Source organism: Cimex lectularius, unplaced genomic scaffold (genome assembly GCF_000648675.2).
Source record: "Cimex lectularius strain Harlan isolate CLEC.00 unplaced genomic scaffold, Clec_2.1 scaffold270, whole genome shotgun sequence".
In the NCBI taxonomy this organism is placed as follows: domain Eukaryota; kingdom Metazoa; phylum Arthropoda; class Insecta; order Hemiptera; family Cimicidae; genus Cimex; species Cimex lectularius.
In genome coordinates this window covers 146,060-163,175 of record NW_019392790.1, presented here as the reverse complement: position 1 = coordinate 163,175, position 17,116 = coordinate 146,060, and the positions used below count along the sequence as shown (strand labels likewise).

Sequence of the window (17,116 nt, the reverse complement as noted above, 5' to 3'; positions counted from 1 at the left end):
ATGTTATTTTTTCTCTGGTGAATTCGTTTTTTCCTTGTTGTATCCACAGGAGACACACCCATTTTACTATAGGTATTATTACCTTGATCTTTCTATAAGAGAAAAAATAATGGGATCATCGAACTTTGAAAAGATATTACTGTAGAGTGTAAATTTTATTCTTATGGGAAGGGGAAATTGGGGCATTCCCTCCCCAATGAAGGCTCCTTTACATTAGAGTATACTTGTTGGTCATGTAATGAATGTTTAAAGGGGAGATCAGAGTTTGGGTAGGAGTGGTTAGTAAAATAGGGTTAGGGACGAAGCATGGTTAGGTTAGGTAAGGCTAGCAGTTGTTAGGTAAGGTTAGGGGCTTATTAAAGTTGTGATAAGAATGGTTAGTTAAGCAGGGTTAGGGACAGAGTAGGGTTGGGTTAGGTAATGCTATTAGTCATTAGATAGGATTAGGGGCTGATTAGACTTGGGATAGGAATGGTTAGTAAAGTAGGCTTTGGTATGGATTAGGGTTGTGTTAGGTAAGGCTAGCTGTTGTTAGGTAGGGTTATGGGCCCGATTAGGGTTGCTAGATTAAAGTTAGGAATGGTTAGGCTTATGTTAGGAATGGTTTAGGGTTAGGGAAACAAGCCGCTTTTATACAAATCCAGTAAGCACGTACTGTTTATACAAATGTCATGTTACCAATGTTTCAAAGAGGTTTAAAATAAATTTTCAAGGCTGACATTTAGGTACAATATAGGATTCTGGCATAACTATTGAGTACACCCTTCGCATCAAGGTCGACTTTATTTTCCATATATAACGGGCAGCAATGCCTCATACATTTAATAAACTAATATATTTAATGAATTTTTTGCCTGATATTACTGTAATAAATGTAGGGTTTTAAGACAACACAATTTTTCTATACAAAGTTTTTATTTATGACTGGAGTCTACTTGAAGAATCTTGAAATTTATGGGCAATAATTGAGGTTTATAATTTCCATTTATCTTCACTATTTTTTGTTTGGTTTCTATTAGAATTAATCAAATTTCCAGTTAAGTAGTTGAGAATATACAGTATCAAGCTATTTGTCCATTTAACTGAAAATTTCATAAAATTTATGTAATAATCAAAAACAATAATTATTAATTATTATAGTTTTAATTGAAACATCCACAATTACAAAATATTATTTATTACAGTGACCTTTTTATGTTTTAATGTGAGAAATTATGAAATATTATTGTTAATAGGGTAAAAATATGAAAAACAATACCAATTTTTTGTAAAAATATATATATATTATATTCGTAAAAAAATACAACTCAATGAAAATAGAAAAAATCACACAAATGTTTATCACAATTTCTGCCATTTTAAAATGGCACATTATAAAACATGAGATCGAACCCTAATTCATCTTAATTGACCACAATGTTATAACAACGTTTTCTTTTTCTCTCCAGAGCCGGTGAATTAAAAAAAGAAAAGAAATACTACAATACTTGAAAATTACAACTACAATACAAGAGGAATGACTATACATCGTATTACATGAACAACTTTGGTATATGGTTAAACTGTAAATTTCATCTGTAGAGAATATGATACAACAAAAAAAAAAATCCCGATACATTTTTCTTCTTCAAACAAACATTATCTAAAAGTAGTACTATATCATATACATTATAACAGTTATGTAAAATTTCACATGGACATGCAGTAAAGAACACAACTGCAATGACGTTAAAACAGTAATTTTAGAACAACAATAATATATTTTCTATTAGATAATATGAGAAGGTTCAGAGAGGAAATCTTAAGTTCCTTTCTGTGTTCATTTTTTACAATGGTGAAGAAAATATGTTTACAGTTGCAGATTTTTCTCTTATGATTTAAAGGTTTTTACATGACTAGCTAAGAAGAAGTTGTTATTGGCTTTTAATTTCTGAATAAGACCATTGTGTTAATTAAAAAACAACAACAATATATTGGATGGTAAGAATAGGTTAGAGATAGCTAAGGTTAGGCATAGTTAGGGACAGGCTAGATTAGTATTTGTATTTTTCTATTTATTATATGATTATTTTTATTTGGACCATTGAAGATAGAATATGTTAGTTCATTACATATTGAGATAACGTTAGATGTGGGTTAGGTCAGGTTAGGTATAGTTAGGGACAGGTTAGTTATTTGTATTTTGGTTTTATTTTTAATTGATTACATATTTATTTTTAGTTTGGACCATGCAAGATAGCACATCCCAGTTCCTTGCAGGGAAATCAGGGGTGGGCTAGGTTTTGTTAGGCTGGGTTGGGGTTTTTCAACGTTGAAGTTAGTAGAATTAGGGACGGATCAAGTCATTTTATACTATGTTTAGTTTTAGGTTGGACCATGCAAAGCATATGCTAGTTCCTTGCATGGAGAGGTAATATTAGTTTCAGGTACGGTTAAAGTTATATTTAGGTTAGGATTAACGGGAGAATGAAGGATCATAAACTTTTTTTTAATTGAACAAATTATACAGAAATTAAGAGCCTTGTAATAGATTTTATGGACTTTGATATTTACTCAGTTAAAATTGTTGCAAATAAAGTTTTTTTTAAATTAATTTCTAGGCTGTGTAATAAAATTTTAAAGTTATTTAAAGTGACAGTGTTGACAACAACATGTATATGTATAGCATTCGCTTCTTTTAACAAATCACATTGGGCATAAAAAACAAACTAAAAGGATGGATCATCTCTTTGAAAACTAATCGAGACTAAAATTATATACAATCGCTTAACATAAGTTAGTTTGTACCAGTTTTCTATTAATACTAGATTGTTTTTTTGTTGTGCTGATGCTGCCGCAAGGTCTGGAAATTTAAATATCTCCACCAGCTTCAAGCAATTAAAAAACAATAACTGTTAAATCAAATATTAAAAAAAATAGAATAAATAAAACAACAATCTAAATTAATCACATAATCATAAAAACTTAACACTATTTAAGTTTTAAAAAGTTGACACAATTATAATCATTACATCTTTAAACATACTGTACAATTTCTTTAACAAAGTGTTAAATAAACGTATTTTTTCCTGTTTAACAAGTCTTCCATTCTCTTTAATAGTACAGATTTATTTTTATTAAGGAGAATGGTAGTCTAGTTAAACAGTATAAATTTCAGGGCTCATAATTCGATACTTTTCTATTTTTTAACTTTGATAAGGCAAAACTTAAAATTATACATTCGTAAATCGACATGTTCAATGCGACTGTCTAGGCAGAGCTGAAGTATATACTCTAACCTAGAAAAAAATATTTACCATCCAAGTTGGTGAAAATTGAAATTCAACCCCGCATTGAACATGCTAATATATTACAGGCCAAAATATCCATCTATCAGTGGTATAATGCAAGTCTTGTTAAAAAATTATGTTTATAATAAAACTTTTGGCCTGAATACAGATACATATATGGCAATTATTACAAAATATTACATTTAATTATTTTAAACTGAACAGCCACAAAATAACCTAGTTCTAAATTAAAAGTCTTAATAAATTAAACTGGAATCTATGATCTATTAAAAAAAGCATTCCTAAAAATTTAAACCATCTTAATACATTTTTTACAGTATATCATAATATTAAATAAATATTACCTTAAAACACGAATAACAATACAGTATAAATTTATAACTTAAAAATCATACAAGTGAAAAAAAAACGAAAAAAAAGCAACACCCAATGTTCCTTTTTTTATAATTGCTAATTCGATTCACTTAAAGGCAGTTTTATAATGAAAGTTATTGTGAACAAATCTTATCCTGAAGAACACATACGGTGAATAAGAATAAAAAATAACAACAAATACTTTTAGTTTTATCAAACTGTAACTGAACTACTAAAGCAATAAAGTGTAATTGTAAATACAAAATCAAAACTATAAACTCACAGTTTTTTGCAATACAGAAAACTCTTGTCATTTAAAACAAGTAGCAAAATTTTAACCAAACTAATGAGAAAAAAAAAGAGTGATATTTAGAAAGCAACAGTGCTTGTTTTGTAGTTGTTCATAATCTTAAATCCCGACAAAAAAAAAAAATAAAAAAAAATAAAAAAATAAATATTTTGAACTGTACATTCAATAACACGCTTGAAATTTGACTTACAGACAAAGTAAAAAGGATTTCAATGGCATTTTATTTTTTACGATAGGTCAAAAAATATTAGACATGTGACCGAGCGTTCTTGCTGATGGGCCTTAGGAGACAAGGAAAAAAGTAAATTACATTTTTTTTGTGCTGTTACTATGCATGTATTTCAAGATTATTATTATTAAAAAAAAAAAAAAGTAGGATAAGAAATTAATATGCTTGCAGAATTTGGTCGCAAATTATGTATTTTAATATATATGGTTTAGTATGGCTAGCTGACAAAAACAATTTTGACAAAGTGGAAAGAAGAAGACGTAGAAGTAGGTTAAAAAATTGTATAGTTAGAAACGAAGTCGATATTAGTATATACCCTGAAAACCCACTGAATACAAATTTTAAGAAAAATATAAACAAATATTTTTAATTCAAAATTTTTGTCTTCCAAGCGAATTTCCTTTCCTTCCCCCCCTCCAAAAAAACCGCCATAACTTTAAAATGACTACCGATTCGCAGCTAACTTGACAGGGTTTTAGAACCATACAAATTACATGCGGTGGCACAAACTCTCTCGGTCTCTGTAAATAAAATAGAAATAAAAAACAAAAAAAATTGTATTTAGAAGCATTAAAGGAACTTATTATGAAGCCTAATTGTGTTTTTCAAAACCAAATTTTTTTGCCCTACTTTACTGAAAGCGCCTTTTGAGTTTTGTAACTTTTTATATACCTAATCTCATTCAATACGATCCTGTGTATTATTTTCTTATCTTAGGCTAAAAAAAATAAAATAAAAATAAATAAATAAACTGATTGATAGGGCACATTACCATGGTAATGATGGTATCTTGAAATACATGCAGATTTTTTTTTCAAGAACTTGTCCAATATTTTTACGAACTAGAATAAAATATATATAATAACAACAGTGATGCAATATCTTGCTCAAAAAATTCTTCTGATAATCCGTCCAACTTTTAAATTAAGCGATTCATTAAATAAATAAAATTAAAATCAGCTAAAACAAAACCGCAGTGAATAAATGTATGCACTTCTATTCCAAATAAATATAACAGTGAACACAATACATGAAAAACCCTTTATAAAATACAAATTTGCACAATTGAAAATTTTTACGGTTGTATTGATGGTAAATATGAACCAAAATAATAATTAACATAAAATGGTCAGTCAAAATTATCACTTATACTTAATACGCTCAATGAACTAGGTCACATGAATGACCGCTAAAATACAAAGAAAAAAAAATTTAGTATGATCATTTATGCTAAACTCCAAATATATTTAATTTTCATTTTTGTTAAAATGGGCTAGTCATATAACAACTATAAAATACTTATTCCATTCCTTGCAATTAATAAATCTTAGAAGATTTTCTTTTCTTGTAATACTAAATTTTTGTGTCTATAGTTAAATATTCCTTATTCATAACCTTTCACTAATATATATATTAAAAAAAAAAAAAAGACAAATAATATAAGGGTGTATTCTGTCAAATGACAACTGTTATTAAGAAACTCAGACATCACACTAATAACAGCATTTTAACTATGTTTTGGATACTGCTAAAAAAATTTACACAACAACCCATTTAAACAATTAATCTATACAACAATTATTTAAGTACATGTATATATACATCTTTTAAAATGAACAAAATGATAAACATTATCATTGAGCTGGGTTGCTAAATAATTACGGAGAATAAAATAAAATATTCAGCAACGTTAAAGTTCAGCTTATCCCTTTTTTAAAATTATTTATTTTTTATGAACTCTAATAAATGTTTATGTGGCAAGCAACCATTGAATATGTTTCAATATTACATTTAATTGATAAATTTCAATGAACACAATTTTTTTTTAACATTTAGGATAAGTTGAGCACCTTCAAATGGTTGCTTTACCATCAAAGTGTTTACTGATTTAGTTTCATTACCAATGATGTAACGAGTATGAGCAAAATTTAGACGAATACTATTTACCGAGCCTTATTTTTAACGCCTCAACTTGTGAAGTTTTAAAATCTTGCCGAGGCGCTGCTTTGGAGTGTTCAATCCTTTCTTTGGTCTTGACACTGTAAAATAAACAATTCAATTAACAGTCAATACTGTTGATTTCTGCTTTTTCAAATAAAATTTAAAATTATTTCACTTTTTGTGAAATTTACTTTAAATCTCCCAAACTTTAAGAATAATGTCAATGCAAGAAGCATATGAGTCAGGCAAGTTCTAAAGAATAGCAGTCAACTTGGACAGCCAGGCAGCACTAAAGACACCTACCTCATTGGTCGAGAGGTGATGTCTGTGATTGCATCAAGGCCCTATTAAACATCGAAGAAAATAAAATAAGTACCAGGGGTATAACGAGAGGCAGCAAGGAGGATGATCAAGAACATATCCTCTGTAGGTCTATGGACTTATGCAGACTGAGGTTCGTACTTGTGGGAGAGGAAAAGCCTGTTACAAACACAGGAGCACTTAAGCTTTGGCATCTGTTAAGTTCACAGTGACTTCTAAGCTTGTGTCCAACAAATTGGGACTATCTGCTCCTCCATATTGTAGTTACAGCTCACTATCTACTTAAGGCTTTTTTTTTGCTTTCATTGCCTTGACAGTAGCTCCCCAGGTACATTTACGAGATTTAGCTTTTTTTGCAACTAGAAGCATTTTCCTATTCAGATATAAACTGAGGTTTATTCTTCTTCTCGGCAGAACCTGCTTAGGCTGTTTTCTGATACAATATTTTCAATTGCTAATGAATTGATAAATCCGGGTATTCTGATAACGATACTGAGTTTTGTTTGGCCTTGATGCAAAAGATGTGCAAGTTTAGGCGAGACTTTCTTACCTAAGTTTTTACTACTTTTGCCTGTCTCTGATTCACCTGGTTATGTGTTTTCAAAAAGATCCATTTGGCAATTGGTCCATTTATTATTATTATTATTTTTTTTAAATTGTGTAAAACATTTTATATATGTTTTCAAGTAAAACAAAAAATGTAATAAACTGTTTGTTGGGGATTGGTCCATTTTATTATGGCAGTTGAGATCTGTTAAAAAGGAAAATGAAGACAAAGATCACAACAGACCACAGACCAATATGCCTTGCCTTGTTAGATTAATAACAATTAATTTTTTACTTTTTCTTTTAAACATGAATACATATTTGGATGTATACACAAACTATAGTTTCATGATCATTTTCATATCATAGATTTTGCTTTAAGGGGAGAGAGTTGGGAATAGTGAAATAGTTATGGGTTGGGAATGGTTATATGGTTGGGTCACGCAGGGTTAGGATTAGGGACAGCTTTGAGTTAGGAATAGTTAAATGGGTGGATTACTTAAGGTTAGGATTAGGGATGGAGTTAGGTTGAGAATAGATATATGGTTGGGTTATGAGGGTTAAGGTTAGGGTTAGGAATTGTTTAAAGCAGGGAACACACCCAATTGACCCAATGGTCTTGTCTCATTTTGATAGGGTGTGCTCATCTGTTTGACGTCAAGCGCACGCCACATACAGTCATACAGTGTGTATCAAAATTGCAATGCCTCTTTTGTTCTTAATGCATTATTTTTTTAGCAAAATCATGTAATAAATTGTTAGAACTTATTTTGGTGTTTTGATAAATTTTCTGCTTAATCATCATAATTAAATAATTTTTATAAAAACTCACGAATTTTTGATCTCATTTAATTTGGTTTACATTAAAATAAGCATGTTGTAATTAATATAACTACAAAATTACATATGCATAGTTTGAAATAAACTACAAAAAATAAAAGCATCCACTTCTGATGCTACTTGACAAAAATGGTGTAATTTTATGAGCAAAACTATGTAATAAATTGTTAGTTAAATTTTATAAGCAAAACCATGAAATAAATTGTTAGTTAAATTTAATGAGCAAAACCATGTAATAAATTGTTAGTTAAATTCATTCTATTAATAAATGGTATTCTGGTGTTTTGATCAATTTTCTGCTAAACCATTAAAATTAATTTTTTTTAAACATAAAAACTGATGAATTTTTGATGTTGCTTAATTTGGTTTATATTAAAATAAGTATATTGTAATTAATATAACGACAATAATACATATAGTTTGAAATAAAAATATGAGAGTCTGGTTCTTTTGTCTTTGACTGTACTCGTAGCAATTCGATGAAAATCTGAACAGTCGGGAACGTGGTTGCATAGCGTAACGTAGAGTAGGGTAACGTTGTGTGGCATTGGGCAGATGTGCATGACGGTAGGTAATAAAATCTTATGGAAAATTGGACATTGGCAAAAATCTGAACAGTGGGGAATGTGGTTGCATAGCATAACGTAGAGTAGGGTAGTGTTGTGTGGTATTGGGCAAATGTGCATGGGGGTAATACAGTCTTATAGAAAATTGGACAATGGATTTGCATCGGGTGACTTCGGGTAGCATTGCTTCGGGTGTGTTCCCCGCTTAAAGGTTGGGTTATGTAGGATTAGGTTAAGTAGGTTAAGGACAGATATGGCACTCAGAAGTATTTACCTTTTTCTTTTGGAGGCGACGAGTACGATTGTTCTCCTCCTGATGGACGGGTAATTGCTTTCATATTTAATTTTTTCTGTTGAAGTGTCTAAAATGAAAAAAAAAATTAAAAACAGGGGTTGGTCGAATTTTAAAATAAAAAAACTTCTAAATTCTAACCCAGCTATTAAAAGAATGCTCTCCAGTTGGACGGGATGTAGTTTTTGTAATAATTTTTTTCAGTTGTAATGTCTAAAAATGATTTATTGCATTATTTTTTTAGACTTTTACAAATGTAATAAATAATAGTTGTATAATAAATAGAACAATTTTTTCCTCAAAAAAANATATATATATATTTAATAATAAATATTTCTTATACACATTTTTTAGTGCTTTTTGCCAAAAGAAAAATGATTGCTATTGTTCACTTTTTAATACACCAAACATTTCCAATACGTGACCCATTCTCTCAAGAGACATTGTAATATTACTATTATTTTTACAGATAGTTTTATTTACACTAACTCAAGTATTTTTTATTACATTTTTAAAATATTACTTATTCTAGCAGTGAACACATTTTGCTGCTAAAAATCACTAATTCACAAATAGCCTTCGAACATAAATTCCTTATTGAAACAACAAAACTATAATTTTTAAAAAATGTTTTTATACTCAAATGTTATTAAAATTATATTAAGGCTTACTTGAAATGTACATGGTTTTTTGGCAGCAGCAGCTTCCAAGCCTTTTTCAACAGCTAGCTTAGTTTTTCCGACCCTTGTTGGTCTATCGGTTCTAAATGTACCAAAATTGACTTTTGATTTTGGATTCCAAGCTTTATCCTCTTCAGATTTGCTCTTTTTCCCTGTCGAAGAACTATCCTCTTCATCTGATAAATCTAATGATGGATATACTGAAATGTAAACATTAGAACTGTAAAAATTTCAATTTTAAAAACATGCTTTAACAAAATGGTAATTTTACTTCAAATTAGAGCTGGTATGAGAATACCTAATTTTAACTCTTATGAAATGAACAGGGTGATAAAATGGAAAAAAAATAGGATCAGCCTTCACAAATTTTTGAACAGAACCACAAATTGGATTGAGAAGTATTATTATTATTTTTTAATGGCACTATGAACCTAGCTTATTAGCCAAGGAAGATGTGTAGAAATGGTACAACAATAGATTGTACAAATGGGGGAAGGGTATTGTAAAAAAAAGGGGGCAACAATGGGAATCGAACCTACGACCATGTGGTCTACAAGCAGTCTATCACGCTAGCACTCAGCTATTGTAGTTCCTGAAGGAGAAGCAACAGCATTGCCAAATTAATCACCACCTTAAAAAACTGGGAAAAACTTAGACAGAAACCTGCTGAATTTGCCATGAAGCAGCAGATACATTGGAATTTATATGACTCTAAAGTGTTAGCCAAACTGTACAACTAAAACTGTACAGCCAATTTGGAAAGACGACACCATGCCCAGGGGAATAAGCAAAGAGGAACTCTGCAAAGTGCTGAACTACCTAGAAAGTGTGGAAATAAAAAAAGGTCGATTCCACTTTTAGGTCATAGTGGAAGAAGGGGAGTCTATAGACACAAGTGATCTCGGAGAAGGAAAAAAAACACTTTACAATGTAATAGGATATGCAGTGAGGTGAAATAAGGAAAAAACTTTCAGGATGGAATATATTTATTATATTATTAACCCAATAACTCATAACTTTTAAGACAACTTTGGTTTGCAATTTTATGGGTTTATTATTAGAACTCTTAATAGAACTGATTTAAGTGGTAGGCTTAAAAATAATTTTGTGACACTTTCCTGGGCATGGAAATTAAGAAAGGGCTTTAAACACCAGACACCCTCATAATTTTGTTGTTGTTTAATTTCCCCCAGCATCATTTCATTCACTAAAAGTCAAATGCATATGAGTAAAAGAAAATTTGTATTTATGACGACTTCAATTGATTTTTTACCTTCATTTAATGTACCTAATAATTTTCTTATATACCCTCCTAACAAGCAGACAAATCCAATTTTGGGAAGTGTCCACTAATGGAAAGTTCAATGTAATATACTAGGTAAACCAAATCAACTGACATAATTAACTTACTGAAATCATCGTCTTGGTGAATACTACGGTTCATGTCATCATCTGTATCAGGTACAACACGTGTCCACATTTTTTTAGAAGACGTTTCATCTTGGATTGCTTTAAATCGAATCCTGTAGGCAGATGGATCATGAGGTCTGGAAACAAAATGTATACTAATTTAATTAAAATAAGCTTATATCTCCTGTTTCTGTTTTTTATAATTTTTTTTTACGGGGGTTCACAATTGCTGAGGTTACATCAGACCCCCGGTGTTTTTCCGCTGAAAAAATAAAATCCCATTTAGAAGTGGTTTGGATTTGAACCCGAGACCTTCTTGAGTTGTCGAGTCAATTTCATAATCATTTTGACCACCGATAACCTGTCGTGTTTCTGGTCGGAAAAATGTTTTAATAAATACTTACATATTAGAATAATTGAACATTGTCAAAATAACTTCAACGCCTAGACCAAGTTGAAATTTTGAAAAAATCATCAAGACAATATAAAAGGACTTTAATAACAAAAATAACTTGGCATTCTACTGTGTGAAAATAAAAAGAAATGTTTAAAAACTAAATTCTCGTTTTATCGTGTAAATTACCTTTATTTTTGTACAAAAAGAGAAAAGGAAAAATTGCATTACCTCAATGGATGATGAGGTGTATCATTTCTCACTGCTCCAGGCATAGAATTATACATTCCACTTCCACTAGCCCTTAGATCTGTGAACGAAATCTTGAATGAGGATAACAAAATTAAATAAATCTACTAACAGACTAGAGTTTCGGCGACAGCTTTTCTCTATTAAATTAAACCTTTTTTACTTCAAATTAAGCTTTTTTCAAATTTCAAATTAACCCTTTCTATAAAGTGATAAAATAATTTGGAGATAGTATGAAATATAATTGTATTGTATGAAATATGCATTGTATATTTTTATATACAAAAAATTTATATTAACTTATATTAACTATTTTAACTATTACCAATAAATAGTTATTTGGTTTCTTTAAGGGAATTTTTCTTTTTCATTTCTTATGTTTAAAATAAAAAAGAAGATTGTTTGATGTGGTTTTTATAAATGATAAATTACTAATTGTAATGACAATTCATTGTTTCTCAATTGTATTATAAATTCTCTTTTTATTGTTTTGTACGCATTACTAATTGTTAATTTTTAATATTTGATAACAAATCAGGCCATGTGAAAGAATATCTTTCGAAAGGTTGGCAAGAAAGAAAAAACTAAAACGTTTTTCTTCTCTTTTGACCACATCTGGATCCATCTCTTCATTATTTAATTTAAAAAAAGAAAACGTTAAAAAGGTTAATTTAAAATTTAAAAAACGTTAATGTTCAGTTAAAAAGGGTTAATTCAAAATTAAAAAGGTTAATTTGAAGTTAGACAGGGTTAATTTAAAATTAAAACGGTTAATTTAATTTAAAAAAAGAATTAATTTGAATTTTTTCTTCTTTATTTTTTTAATGGCCTTATCAAGCTTATTCTTATAGTCTTTATATTACTAACAACTAAGAAAGATGGGCAAAGTCAGAAACATGCCGACTGTCAAGAGAAAGAGGAGAATTGATGTACCCAGTATTCTGTATTAGAAGTATTGACCATATGCAGTATTGACACTTTGGTACGATAATTCTCCCAACAAGAAAAAATATTTTAGAAGCACCGATGAAAGTGCTTAAGCTTTGTCGGAAAAAGTGCACTTTCTATACGTTCTACAAAAGATGATGGTGACCAATGATCATAACAACAAAATTTAAAAATACATATGACAAAAAAAAACTGATATTTGGTTTGCTTGGTATGCCATTACTATTTCATCAAATAAACTTTAAAAATCAAAGAAAATACAAAATTTCTTAAAAAAAAAAAAAAAAAAACTTACTAGTATCAAATATACTGCTATGCATAGATGAACAGCTATGGTACGGCTCCAGCGGTTTTTCATCGTTCTCGTTGAAAGTAAAATAATCCGTGTTTTGTGCTGACATTTCTGGCGATGGGGGCCTACAATGAATAGTATCGCTGGTTAGATGAATATTGACATACTATATTCAAAGGTCAGTACCGACCTAACTGTGTACGACAAGGCCTTGTCATTTCGGTCAACAGACGCCTTTGAAAGAATCACTTTCAAGCCTCCACCTTTAACTTGCCACTTACGATCGGGCGAATATTCCGGATGATGAGCTGATGTTGAACTGGACGGTGAATCATCGTTAAGCATTGTCGTATATGAAGGCTGACTGCTGTCTGCTAATTTTTTCTTTACCTTCTGAAAATAAATTTATTTAAAAAAAAGAGTTGAATTTGAAGTTATTAGTAGTGTTCATAAAATGTTTACAATTTAATTTAAATTAAATTAATATGCAAAACAAAAAAGGGTATTTACAATTTGAACTGTTAAGCCAATATAGTTAATAGTGTTAAAGAGTCAAGTAAGTCTTGAGTGGAGCAACAGCTTAACGTTCTTCAGATGAAAACTCGTCCCTTTTTAATTTTATTATTATTACTATAAGTCAAATCTCCATAGAAACACAACATAAAAAATAGAAAATAAATAAATAAAACATTAAAAATCACCTATCAGTAAATAAAAAATGTTATTATTTTTTAAAAGGGCATTATTTTTATTTAACTGCTCAACATGTTCTTCCCATAAGCAGACAATACTCGAGAATGGGAATTTGTCTGCTTATTAGATATGCGTATTAGATGGGGAAATCTACGGATCTAGTCCTAACGTAAAAAGAAAGGGTTGTCAATAAAAACTAATAAAACCAACGTGATCCCTTTAACCAGGAAATCCCTTCGGGGAAAAAGCACTTTCAGGTAGTCACCCTTTGTGATTATAATTATAGTCTGGATGATGACCATCGTAACATAGACTGCTACACAGATGGATCACTTATTAAAGGTAGAGGGAGTGGTGCAGGAATCTACATACCAAAATTAGGAATCAGCATCTCCTCTCCTCTTGGCAATAACACCTCCGTTTTTCAGGCGGAAATCCATCAATGTGTGTTGTAGAACACTTATGGAAAATAAAATTAAGGGAAAAGATATTAGAATTTTTTCTGACAGTCAGGCTAGTCTTAGGGCAGTACAAAAAGATTTGTCAACCTCACGACTGGTGGAGGAAACTATAGGTCTTATCAATAGGATCTCTTTCAGGTTTGAGAACAAGGTAACCCTTATTTGGATACCAGTACACAAAGGATACCATGGCAATGAAAAGGCGGATGGCCTAGCCAAAAAAGGTTCTAATACTGCTTTTGTTGGACCACAAGTATTACCTCACTCTATGAGCCCAGCGAAAGAGAGTATTAATAACTGGGGCATGAAAAAATTCCTTATGGAGTGGAATTTATCCCCTGAACACAGGCAATCGAAAGTTTGTTAAGGCGATCAAACCAGCAGAATCGAAATGGCTATTCTCTATCTCAAGGAAAGGAATTAGGAGGCTGATAGGTATTCTGACGGACCACTGCCCACTGAGAAGACACCTCTTCGTAATGGGTATCCTACCAGATCCCTTTTGCCGTTTTTGCGAAATGCTAAAATAAAAGAAGAAACGGCAAGGCACTACCTCGCAGAGTGTGATAGGTATGCTAGGTCTAGATTTGAAATCTTTGAAGGACAGGACATCACCAATTCACTCCCTGAGATTAAATGGTCCAAAATCTTGGAGTTTGTGAATAGGTCCAAGAGGTTTATGCAAGACACGTGAGCCGACCAACTCCCGGACCTTTTAGGGATGGGGTACGAGTCTACCCAGGCATTTAACCCCTCGGGTCTTGGTCGCCCACCCTGCAAAATATATATAACCAGGAAAATGGCACAAGGAGGTGCATAAATAAAGCCCCGTGTGCTAAGTTGTAATTCTTTTCTCTATTGGCAAAATATCTGACAGTCATCTATGACCAAAGACTTTCATGGAATCATCAACTAAATAAAATTACAGAGAAAAAAAAGAGAAAGAGAAAGTGAAAGAGAGAGAGAGAGAGAGAGAGAGAGAGAGAGAGAGAGAGAGAGAGAAAGAGAAATTGCCATGCAGGTACAGGCATTAATAACCTACTCACATAACAAGGAACAACTAAAGCTTGGGGGGGGGAGCTTCAGGTAGACAGGGTTCTAGGGATGTCTGTTGATGACCCTAAATTCAGGCTTGATAAAAAAAATTTCAAATTAAAATACCTGATAGAGCAGAATGGGAGAAAGGGAATAATGCCGACCATACCTGGTATAAAAATGGCTCCCGGCTCCCCGAGCATGGGTCAGAAGCTGGCATTTATGAAAATAAAACAAGGACTAGAATTCATATAAGCCTGGCAATATACCACTGTCTTTCAAGTGTGGCTATTGAATACCATGGCAAAAAAATGAAAAGGCTAGGTATTGTTAATAGAAGAGTAGCCATCTATTCAGGCTAGCACTGAGGCAATTACAGCACCGGTAGTAAAGACCAGTCGTTTGGGTTTATCAGCGTTAGGCTTTTACGAGCTTCTTGCACTTCATCCTAAATAAATCTATTGTGCCCCTTTACACTTGTTAGCTCACTTGTCAGCTTTGGGCTGGCAATCAGGTTCTCATGACCTCTTAACAATTTTAAGAGTTTTAAAGAGTAAGATATAAATTAATCACAAAACTACAGATTAACTAAATAGCTAATATAATGAAGAATAGCCATCTACTTGGACTGCCAGGAGGCACTGAAGGCAATTACAGCATTGTAGTAAAGTCCCAAGTCGTTATTAAAAATAAGTCCTCCATTCAAAGGGAATGTAGCTCAGGACAGAGGCATGCCAAAAAGTTCATCAAATAACCATCGCAGAAACTAACAGCAGAACATTTAGCACGAATTAGGACTAGAATAATAGTAAGACATATAGACTCGGAGCGGCTACAACAGCCTGTGTAGTTGCCAAGAAGAAGAAGAATCGGAACATCTTCTGTTGGTGCATTTATGAAGACTAGATTTCTACTTCTGGGAGAGGAAAAACCAAGACCTGAAGGATACACTCATCCTTCTAAAGAGGAAGGTCTAAGATCTAGGCAAGATGCACAATAGACCAAGTCGTGGTGCAGGTTGTAAAGAGGCCGTCTCCTTTTCTAATCTAATCTGCATATTAGAAAGCCTGCAAGTAGGAAAATTATTAGGTACATAGGTATGGCTTCGATATTTTATCTGACAGAAAGAATTGTTTTCTCACTAATATTCAAATCGATTTATCTCAATTTGAGAACTGACTGGGAAGCACCAAATGTATTTTACAATACTCGAAATACTGTTTGCAAGTACACAAAAGAGGCATCTGCCATTTATGGAATCCCTTTTTTCCTTTTGCTTATAAGAGATATTCTCATTTACTAGTGTCCATGTCCATTTATTAGAAGTGTCTGCTTTGGGAAGTTCGACTAATAATTAAATACAGTATCGATAATTCTGTACCCTTTTATTTAAATCGCTGAACTGGATGAAATCTTCAAATGTAGGCTTCCGTTTAACTCTCGTTGATTCTCTTACAGGTTTAGGAGGACTTAGAGTTAACAGCCTTCTTTCTGCCACCCTTATTTCTCGAGTCAAATCCTTTATCAACTGAGATGGAGCATGGTATCGGATTTGTATCTCCTGAAAGAATTCATAACCATAAATAATAGAAATTAAAAAAAAAGTAGTTTAATAAACGTACAGTGCAAGTTGCAGTCCATTGTTTAAGGCTCATTAAAAGCCTCTTTAAACCTTCGATTAAATAAGTGGGAGTCGGTGTGTTACTTCTGGAATTAAAGAATGCCAGTTCATCTTTAAGACCTCGGGCTGCAAACCAGTGTAAATCTTTAAAAAATGGGTAGATGTATTTATCATCTACTTTTAACTTTTGCTCCATGTCGTAGATACTGTGAAAAAAAATCTATATAGAACAAAAACCTAAAAGGTGATATAACAGAATAATTCATACTCGAGTTGCATAGGCATATTGTAAATGTGAAGAAAATTGCCTCCGAAGGCTAAAGAATCTTCTAAAGTGAGCACAGCATGAATCCACCCTGTAGGTAAAAACAACGTCGTTCCAGGCTGCAATGAGCATTTATAACAGGCGTCAACCTAAGAAAGTTAAATTTATTTAATATTAGATAACAAATTTAAATAAGACGACAACATAGTTAATCAACATCAAGATAACCTGATCAGCAAAAAATGTTTTTAATCTGTTTTGTGATTCCATCCAAGTCCAGAAAAGCTTAAAATTATCACAGGTTGGCTTAATTAAATAAAAAACTTTAATACCCTAAAAAATCATATCACTATAATCACAATAGAAATAGATTATAAAG

The 17,116-nt window shown here is 31.5% G+C and overlaps 1 protein-coding gene across 8 annotated transcripts in view; it reads right to left on the bottom strand.

Annotated features, from left to right (window-relative positions):
- Positions 1 to 906: 906 nt before the first annotated feature.
- LOC106664092 (lysine-specific demethylase phf2-like) overlaps positions 907 to 17,116 on the bottom strand; it is a 34,510-nt gene continuing 18,300 nt past the window's right edge. For 3 of the 8 annotated variants that reach the window (XM_014389489.2, XM_014389487.2, XM_014389493.2), the window contains 12 exons: positions 16,966 to 17,070; positions 16,741 to 16,886; positions 16,474 to 16,678; positions 16,233 to 16,412; positions 12,853 to 13,055; positions 12,666 to 12,787; positions 11,405 to 11,483; positions 10,780 to 10,916; positions 9,361 to 9,569; positions 8,831 to 8,902; positions 8,672 to 8,759; positions 2,368 to 6,222 (listed from right to left, as the gene is read on the bottom strand). In XM_014389489.2, coding sequence (XP_014244975.1) covers positions 6,143 to 6,222; positions 8,672 to 8,759; positions 8,831 to 8,902; positions 9,361 to 9,569; positions 10,780 to 10,916; positions 11,405 to 11,483; positions 12,666 to 12,787; positions 12,853 to 13,055; positions 16,233 to 16,412; positions 16,474 to 16,678; positions 16,741 to 16,886; positions 16,966 to 17,070 — 1,626 coding nt within the window. In that variant the 3' untranslated portion in view covers positions 2,368 to 6,142. Of the gene's footprint in view, positions 1,083 to 2,367; positions 6,223 to 8,671; positions 8,760 to 8,830; positions 8,903 to 9,360; positions 9,570 to 10,779; positions 10,917 to 11,404; positions 11,484 to 12,665; positions 12,788 to 12,852; positions 13,056 to 16,232; positions 16,413 to 16,473; positions 16,679 to 16,740; positions 16,887 to 16,965; positions 17,071 to 17,116 lie in introns of those variants that run through there. The other 5 variants (XM_014389490.2, XM_014389492.2, XM_014389491.2 and 2 more) reach the window with 5 other exon arrangements.